Below are 10,273 nucleotides of genomic sequence, written 5' to 3'. Positions count from 1 at the left end.
ACCTACCTATGTAAATCTTCTCAACTCCATATAAGTATTGGAAATTTTTGCGATCTTCTGCGGCTTCAGGTTTAATTTTTTTTTTATTGAATTTTAATTTATAATCTTATTAACATTATAAACATGAAAGTTTGTAATTATGAATGAATGTTACTCTTTCACGCTAAAATTACTGAACGGATTTTGATGGAACTTTACATTAATATATAAAATTCACGAGGTTCACCCTCGTGAAATTTATATATTACTTACTTACTTATTCATATATTACCGCGGGCACAGCTAGATATTTATATTTTTATTTAAGGGAGTAAAAAGGCTGTCAATGCTATAAACATTGCGTTACTTTGTATAATATATTTAAAAAAAACACATTCACGGGTTGCAGTCTCTTTAATTTATCATTTGTATTCATTAAACTAAGATAGTTACATCAAAACACACATTGCGTAACAAATTGGACTGGAAGATATGTTAGAACCAGTGATACGATATTGTACCTAAAGGTAGGTAGATTTATTGCTCTGAACCCTACCTCTCGCTGATTCGGAATGAATTTTTTATACAGCGCAGCAGACTTTACGTGTGATGTCTAGCATTTTTATCTATTCAACATGAAGCATAGTTAATAAGCAATGAACTTGCTGTGACGTCATATTATATTTACTTCTATTCCGAAACAGCTGAAGGTGGGTCGACCTAAAATAGTAGGTATCTAAAGTGATCTGGATATGTTTCGTTCGATCACGAAGCATTACTAACACGAAAACGTAAGTCTAAATGCCACTTTGATATATATTTAATATTGTCATTGTTTTATTTTATTAGTATTAAGGTATAATACATTACAATTACGCTAGACGAAAAGTAGAAAAGACAACTTAGCATTTATTAAAAGAGCATCTCGCATTAGCGTTTTATAAAAAAGAATGAACGATATGTTAACCTAAATTTGATCTAGGCTAGTTTATTAATATTTTCCTATACATAACATTAGATAGACATGTTTTAATGTATAATACATACAACTCTTACTAACAATTGTCAAATTCGTTTTATATAAACAAGAAATAAATTCTGATAAAAACATATGAATCATTGTTAAATGTTTACAATTTGTGTATACGATAGATGGATTCAATATAAATAAATGGTTAGTGATTTTATAGATTACCGTTTAATAACTGAATACAGTTAAGCGAATCATAAAAAAATCTAGTCTAATTTATTTACATATTTTACATAATGACCTGCCTGAATAAGTCTCATTTAATTGCAAATTAAGATGGCAATTATAATACGACGATTAGTTCCGTATAGTAATTATAAGTGTTCTTAATTAATTTATATAAATAAAAAAAATACTTAAAAATGTAGTTAGTAAATTTCGCATATAAATAAAAGTAATATTAAATTTATCCAATAAATCATAAAATTAAAACAATATTTCAATCATTAAATATTATTTTATTTACAATTATTTATTTAGAGTACGAATCGTTCATTATGCTTATTAAGATTTGTCGTTATAATGTTTTGAATAAATATGACGATCATGATGTGCGATGCTACATCAATACACGTGTCCAAGTTTCCCTCTATGATAAGTATTCAATTAATTTTTAGCACAACTGCCAGTTATAGAATCTGATGATATTAATATTACTAATACTTTAAGCACAAAAATTGAGTTTGCCAAAAAGAAATTGGCGGACAGACTAAATGATGGACGGAAAATAAAGTATCGTAATAAGGGTTCCGCCTTGACATATTTATACAGAACCCTAGAAAATTTTAGGCATAATCATAATAATAGAAAAAGTAATGAGATAAAAATTAATAATCACACAATGCAATATAAACATATTACAAGATGGGAATAACAACAATATTTCATCACTTCATTTCAATACAGTTAAAGTACTATGTTTAAACAAAATCATCATATATGTTATCTTCGTAAGAAAGCATAAACTTTTTTCTATAACATTATAAACTTTGTAGTGATCTGATAAACATTTTGTCATAAAAACTTGTGCTGCGCGCATACCTTCATTCCAAAAAGAAGGGAGAAGGTTACTGGAGTATTTTTCTGTTTTTAGTACATTCATATTTTTTTCTAAAAGTTCCGCAGGGTGTTCGCACCTCGACTCGGTTTTATTTAATTAAATAAAAAAATATAAATCACGTATAAAAAGTAATAATTAAACTTTTTATATTATTTTAATATAATGGTATCACATTACATATAACGAACTCTTTTAACCCCAAAGAGCTACCTATTGTAATATAATTTAGAAAGCCTATTATTTTTCTATAGCGCGTGAGCTGTAACACCTACATGATTTATATAATATTCTCATTATGAATTTTTATAATAAAAATAACATAATTATAGTTGTAATAGTAACCGTGAAGATATTAAATAATATAATTAAGATAGATTAATACAATGGAGGGATCAGAATGTCAGACTGACAAGACGTCAAACTCATCAATCTAATAGAATTAAACTTATTATAATTGCTGAGATAACACTATGTTACAACTAAATAGACTGTATTTACATTACTATGGCACTGGCAATAACACAAAATAAGTTAAATTAAGCGCTTTAAACGTAATAAGGAATGCAATGAATGAAATAAGAAAAATAAAAATGATTCTCACTTTATGCCCAGACGTTGCATTTCAGGAAATTAAATTCATAAAACAAGACGCCCCTAGTAATCATATCATTATTGGAATGTTAATATTAAAGCCCATCAACGCTGAATTGATAAAACTTACGATTACACTCCCATTTTCGGCCATTTTCGATAAGATTTCTCTATATTATAGACTAATCTACAATCTAAATATAATATTTTCTGCTAGTAACAACAAAATATCAAGAGTCTTTTATTATTATTCAGTACTTTCGCACATACATACTTTCATTTTTATACCTCTGATGTGTAATCCGAGCACCGATTTTATCATAATAATATCTTTTATACAGTAATAATATTAAAACAGAACGCGTTATATTTCATTTATGTATTTGTTGAGAAATATTGGCGATGGCGATGAATACCCACCTTAAGTCGCCTTATTAAATCAGTAAATGCGCCTTTACACCTAAACCTATCACGTAATATAGTATGGCAACATATTCTTTTGGTTAATACATAAATACCTCTTTTTTAAGCATTTATCCCTTTAAGGGACATTTAATAAAATATCGCATAAATCAGAAGTACGGAACAGATATGTATCGGTAGGTACATTAACAGGTACTTTTAAAAAAACACTATTAAACACAAAATCTATAATATAATACTTTTCATATCTCACAGTCCTTTGTATTAAATTCTTCAGAATTGACACTTTGCGATTCAGATTTAAGGTTGTAATACATTATTCGGTTCGTCAAACGATTGCCCTATACGATTCTCGTTTGATTGCCGCATTTAGTTGCTCCAACCCGACTTTATCGAAATTGCGCCAATCTGAACGAGAGTCGCATTAGAGTATACTGACTGTCTGTGACCAGGCTTATACAATCTACACACTAAACTCATGAGCAATATTGGAGCGATACTCTGGAGCGTCTTGAATCGCTCCCTAGATCGCCTCACGAGATTGGCGTCGATTTTTCACAGAGTGTCTGCCGAGTGTGATTTATCCTCATAGCCACTGCTCCGATATTACCCGTCATTTTAGTGATGTGTTGTAGAATCACATTTGATTGTTGTTTATTAGCGTTTGTCAGTCGCAATGTCGAATCGTAGTTGTAGGTCGTATAGGTGTAGTGAGATCGATGTGTCGGCCGTTCGCTTTTATGCTTGCGACGCAGCCACGCAAGCCAGTGTAAAGCGCCGCGGGCAAGCCAAGTGGTAGCGTTGGCGATCCCCCTGTGTATAAAGAAACTGTCAGAATTTGATATAGCTACGCGATGATATGTCACTTGGATGAGAGTAATATATCATATTATTAATTACTAACAAGCTGGCCTATGTCTATACACGTATCCACAAATATTAATAAAAAGATGTATTTGTGAAATTTAGAGCCGATATGGATCTCAAAAACTGAGTTCAAATCAGTACTTCCACATAGTGTTCCCTGGAAACCATTATGGTTAACTCCTGGAATATGTTACGGTGGTCTACCTAACCCAACTTCAAACTCATCCTATCATCCTTCATTGGTGCCCAGCCAGCGTAAACTGTAATATGTTAGACCTCCTTAAAATCCAATAATTACCTGATTGAATTGAAAACATTCAAACATGTCAAACATGCACAACTTTCAGCAAATTTTCAGTGTTATTATATTAGTATAGGATTTTATTGTGCCTCTAGGTATTTCCACGACACGTAGTTTGTTATCGTAATTGTATTGTGTGATACATAAAATAAATATTTTTATAAATACACAATGTTTTAAATTATTATAGGAAGTTACAATAAAATGCAATAAGGAAGTTGCTCGCGAGCTCTATACAACAAATTGAATATTATTTTTATATGAAAATAGCTGAAACTTTTAAACGATTTCAATTGAAAATTGTGTCTTGGGATACAATTTGTTACCTATTCGTTGAATTCACGAGTTGCTGAGTTATTATGAATGTTTGCAAGTATACTTCCACTTAGAATTTATAAGTTTTATGAGACGCTGAAAACCGTTTCGAGAAGTACGCAGTGATAGAGATAATAAAAATATTGCTTACATTTTAAAATTTTATACAAATACAAATGTAACATAAATAATAGCAGTACCTACTAATTAAGTTTATATATTATTATATAAATTAGAATATGAAATAACAAAAGTGGATATCTATGTTTAGTATTAATTAGTATAAAATAATATTTCACTAACATTTTAAATAGAAGACGTAATTAATATTATGGTGCTAATGAAGACGAAAATCTACAATTACTAAATTACACACAACTACAATACATTAAAAAGCGATACTGTTAAATCTGTGAATAAAGATTAAAAATGATATCAAAAAATAATTAAAATAAGTACATAAATGTTTATATCGTTGCAAAATACCGATCATTAACCAAATATCACGAAACGTCAACTACTTGATCTAAGGAATTCCGTGTTATTAATATCGCATAAGGAATTTTACTACTAAATACCATTGAAGTAAAAATACGAGATATTTTAAAATATGAAAATATACTGAAAACTTGCGGCAAAGAATTTCACATAAGTGAAGCAATGCAAGCAAATAGTTATCTACTAATTCATAATAATAAATATAAACTGTGGTTTTATGGAAAGGATTTCAATCAAAGTTATTAAGGTAAATTGTACTAGGAAGATATATACAGATTATCTTTTATTCCAAAAAACAACATGGAAGGCAACAGAAATTTTAATGCAGATCAAGTCGCAGATATTAATACGTAAAATTAAACTTACCAATCCATAACTTAGGGTTCGATTTCGAAGGTACCAGCAGCGACTGCGAGTACCCTCTGACAGGCGGCAATTCGTCCACTTGCAGCATTGCAAGCCTTTTCCGTCTTCTCACTGTAACGGTATGCCACATACCATCATCCACTCGGGTCTTTGACTCTATACACTGGAACCAATCGTCTTGCGTGGCAAAGTTCATTTCCTTCACATCCGTATCCGTATATATGAGCTGCAGTTTACCCTCGCTCAAACCTACACCGATGAAGTCGCGAGGTCGTATACCAATTTTCCGTCTCCACATGAGGAGACCGGAATCATTGTAAGTTCGAAATTTAATTTCATATCTAACGCCGCGGCCGCCACGTATCCTAAAATCGAATTATACATATATTTATTTGTTTCATATATTTATAAGGTTTTTTGAAATCTACAAGCGAGAAAGTCGGGCACATTGAATTATAATATTCCGCATAAAAAATATATTAATTAATTTATGTGCACATTACAAATGAGAAATTTGACATGCACTTAATGCATTAAATAACTGCATGCATTGTATAGTATATAATAGTTTAATAACATATTTGTCTTATTTGGATATTTCTAACGTTTAACTAAAACTTTCTTATCTAAATAATTAATCATTCGTATATATAAAAGTAAAAAGCAAAAAGCATGTTCCAATCTTACACATATATTTCGTAGTCAAAATTAGCAGCACCAAGCCCATTCTTAGAAATACAATCACCGTAGCATTTTCTGTAGCATGCACTCGACAAAAATGTATTGATAACAACCCTTTTTCCTATCATTTAACTCGGATCCTTATTAACGTACTAAATAGTTATAATAACCGATTGCATAGTTAAGCAAACAATTTATTCTATGCTATATCACAATTACAATAAAATCCTGCATTTTAAAAGCGTAGTAAAAACGTTGTTGATTAATTAATTGTTAACAAACAATACACTATCTGATAACTCTCTTGCATCATTGAGCATGACTTTATATACACTAAAAATGTTTTTTTTATTAAATTTATTTAAATACATGACATCAGAAATCCCATTGTGGATTAACATCAAGTGACACCTTATCACTCATGCATTATCATTCCACAGATATTTATGAAAAATAAAAAGACGAGTCTGCCTACTTGTTTGTTACACATTTTCTCGTGAAAACTGATATTCATTTATTTTATTTTTAAAAAATATTCAGAAGATATTTATGAGGAAAAATTCTAGAAGTGTATTAAATCTGAGGTATAATTTAATTTACAAAAAAATAATAGACTATTATATATAAAATTGATCATATCAGTCACCTGTACTAATCACTTATGTTAAGTTAACGTATTTATGTAAATACATAGAACTTTAGCTCAACTTATACGATTTGGTCTGAATTTAGGTGCTTACTTATAAAGTCTCAACTACGCGAAGCAAACTAAATTGTGCTGTGTTTTGTATGCAAATAAGATAAAAAACATAACTAGTTTTGTGCGAAATATCAAGAAGCTTAAAGTGGTTTATTAATATTAATAATAGTAAGCTTACGTTGCATTACTAATTGCAAGTAACTATCTAAATAGTTTATATTCAGTAATGTAATAATAATAGTTATGCTCAAAATTACTAATGCAAGAAAATTATTCCATTACAAAGATATGCTTAGATTATTCGCATGTATACACTTTACCTAATTTTTTAATTTAAGAAATACCGAGGTAAACCTTACCAAGAATCTCTAAAGCAAGTTAACATATTGATAATCTGCTACTGCATTTAATTTAAAGCTAAACTATTCGCGACTACATAAATTTGTGAACAAAAAATAACGCAAGATGAGGAGTAGACCACAAAATTACAATAAACCATGAAAATAAGCATACAAAAGAATAACACCAAAAGAAATTAAGCTAATATTTTTGATACTACATACATGATTTGAATGTACTGTTAAATTATTTATAATGAAATTTGTTGAATTCAACTCTTCTAGTATTTTTTATATACTGCTATACTTTCGTATTCCGGTAATATAATACAATAGCTATGTACAGTAAATTACATTGTAAAAAATATGTACTTATCGAATATTGTACTATTCGTAATTTAAAATTCTGTCCGCTATGTCTAAATTACACATAAGTGGTACAATTTCATGACGCTATCAACTATTCATGGTCATGAAACAGTAAAGCAACCTAATGTTCCCTACGTTTACTACGAAACTACATGACAAAGAATAATATTGTAGATAATTACCTATACTAAGCATTTTAACGATTTAACGTATATTTTCTCTCATCCATCGTATGTTATCTTACATCATAATGGCCCTTACCAACATTTTTGTTAGTATGTATGCTAGAAACATATTAATTATGTTAGTAAATACTGAAATGTAATAAGTGAAAGTATTAATATCAAATGTGTAATAAAATCCTTCTCATCTTTTTACTGTTAAATTTAAATGTAAATAATATAACTGAGGATATAAAACTTATTCTTATGGCTATACAATACAGATGAGAATTAATATAGAACATAAAAATATATTTCCAAAGACATTCTTAGAAACAGAAAATATATATGTACGCAATAGATAAATACTTTTATTATCTTATTTACTCTGTAATATTAGGCTGTAAAGGTTTCATAAAAAAGAATTAAATATTAAAGCAAATATGTAAATAAAGTTTAAAATATTCCGTTTTTTGTATCTATGCATCAATACTTTTAATTACTTACTTTGTAGTAAAAAAAAGTTGTAATAACTATATTAACAGAAATAAATTATTTATGGAGAACAATAAAATATATGACTTGTGTATTGTTGTATTATTTATTAGTAATTACTGATAACAATAGTAATAGATGGTAATTTCGATCTATTAATATTCCCGAGTGCTTTCAACTTCATAATAATACAGTAAAACAATCATTAAACATATTAATAAATAGCTACCACAGAATGTAGCTGGCCCAGAACTGGGTTACCCGTCTTCTACCCGACTAGCTTTTAATTTGTCACTAAAACAATTAAGTCACGAATTACGAGTGGCACGAACCACTGAATCTACCTACTGACTGTTACGTATTAAAAGTTAATATTATATTTCAGGTTATAAATTATACTTTATATTTGTATGAACAGCGGTCAAATTAAAGCGGCCAAATTAATATGGATAGGGTAAAGCTAGATTAGTATATAAATCAAGCCGCTGCTGAACTTTGTGAATCTTTATTCATTGTCAGCGCTTAACGCTTCCAGGTCTATTTGTTTGTTCAATACTGAATACATTCAATATCTTTTTAATTCTGTGTCACTATATTATATCAAATGGGATGTTTATCTTCTTTACAAGTATCATTTTAAGATTTTTCAAAATATAACAATAGTTATAAGTATATTAAAACTGTAAATGCAGTAGGTCATATTTCATTACATTCCGAAAATACATATTAATAAAACATTAAAAAAAAATTATTTGTATTACATATTTCAGATAACAATATTAATGTTATAAATACGAAAGTATGTCTGTCCGTCTGAGTGTTTGCTTATTACCTTTTTATAGCTGAATGTCTCAATGGATTTTTATCTATCGTAGTGATAGGTTATATCACAAGGACTATGTAGGCTTTTATCTCAAAAGCAAATGAAGTCGCAGATAATGACTAATATAATATATTATAATAGATAAATTCAAAATTACTGTTGGTTTTATTATTAGTGACAAATTTTATACAAAATTGTTTTTACAGTAATGTAACCTTTACTCAGTAATATAGGAAGTTGAAACCGCTCGGAACGCATCGTATTATAAAATAATATTAAATTGGATTTGCAACAATTTGCACTAACTGGCACTTACCTTCGATTTCCTTTGCTCCTGTATGAATAGTAATTATTTCCGTCGAATATAATTGGCGTTCGGTCGTTGAGCATGGCCACGTTGAGCTGAATCTCACAGTTTCTACCTTCGTAGCCTTCTGGGCACACACATTTGTATTCGTTCAGAAGTGGAATGCAAGACCCATTGTTCTTGCATGGAGTTAAACCTAATAATGTACGAAATGTTCAATATAATATTACACGTAAAAGTAAATTATATTAACAAGCCAATTTTAAGAAAAGAACAGTAGATTTTCTTGAAATTAACTGAAAACCCATTAACTGAACGATAGGGTAACAACCAATTAAAAAAATACATCCAAAAGAGACAAAAATGGATTAAAAACAATGTCCAAACAATGACAAAACGATGTCCATCAATTAGATATTGCAAGTTAAAATTTCTAAAATAAGGGGTTGATGAAATTTTTATAATTATTGTTTAGTTAATTGTTGTTGTTGTGTAATTGTAATTAGTATTTAGTTTAACCGAATATACACGTGTTTATTAACAAATCTGTTGTCTGTTCTACAAATACCACAGTAGCCATATTCTTCTGAATTAAATATATATTTGAAATTACAATCTTCCACGTATATCAGCAACCAGTTATTTTTGATGAAAGCAAAAGGCAGCAGGACAGAAAACAGTAATATGTAATATATATAGCTAAACTAAACAACAACATTCATGCAAGTTTTATGGGTTGTAGTAATCTCTAGTGAACAATTACCATATGTTTTAATTACCTAATTACCAATTTTATTATAATTAATTACCATTATTACGCCAGCTTCTAATGATAATAAAAAATAATTGACGTAATAAAAATAATTAGAAAATAACTACTCCTTTATATTTAAAGAAAAGCAATTGCCATAATGTCTGGAAGGTTCTAAAAACACTTTAGACGATATTGCACCTTATGACAATAATAAT

General features: G+C 29.0%; 1 protein-coding gene across 3 annotated transcripts in view; it reads right to left on the bottom strand.

Annotated features, from left to right (window-relative positions):
* Positions 1-382: 382 nt before the first annotated feature.
* Positions 383-10,273, bottom strand: part of LOC131846069 (agrin-like) — a 177,622-nt gene continuing 167,731 nt past the window's right edge. For all 3 annotated transcript variants that reach the window (XM_059195289.1, XM_059195290.1, XM_059195292.1), the window contains exons 24-26: positions 9,314-9,500; positions 5,431-5,795; positions 383-3,896 (exon numbers count right to left, since the gene is read on the bottom strand). In XM_059195289.1, the coding sequence (XP_059051272.1) occupies positions 3,751-3,896; positions 5,431-5,795; positions 9,314-9,500 (698 nt within the window). In that variant the 3' untranslated portion in view covers positions 383-3,750. The remainder of the gene's footprint in view (positions 3,897-5,430; positions 5,796-9,313; positions 9,501-10,273) is intronic.

The sequence above is a fragment of the Achroia grisella genome, unplaced genomic scaffold (genome assembly GCF_030625045.1).
Source record: "Achroia grisella isolate CSIRO2021 unplaced genomic scaffold, CSIRO_AGI_Agris_v1 utg487, whole genome shotgun sequence".
Classification (NCBI taxonomy): Eukaryota; Metazoa; Arthropoda; class Insecta; order Lepidoptera; family Pyralidae; genus Achroia; species Achroia grisella.
Note: the sequence above shows the minus strand (reverse complement) of the source record. Positions and strands in the feature narration are given on the sequence as shown.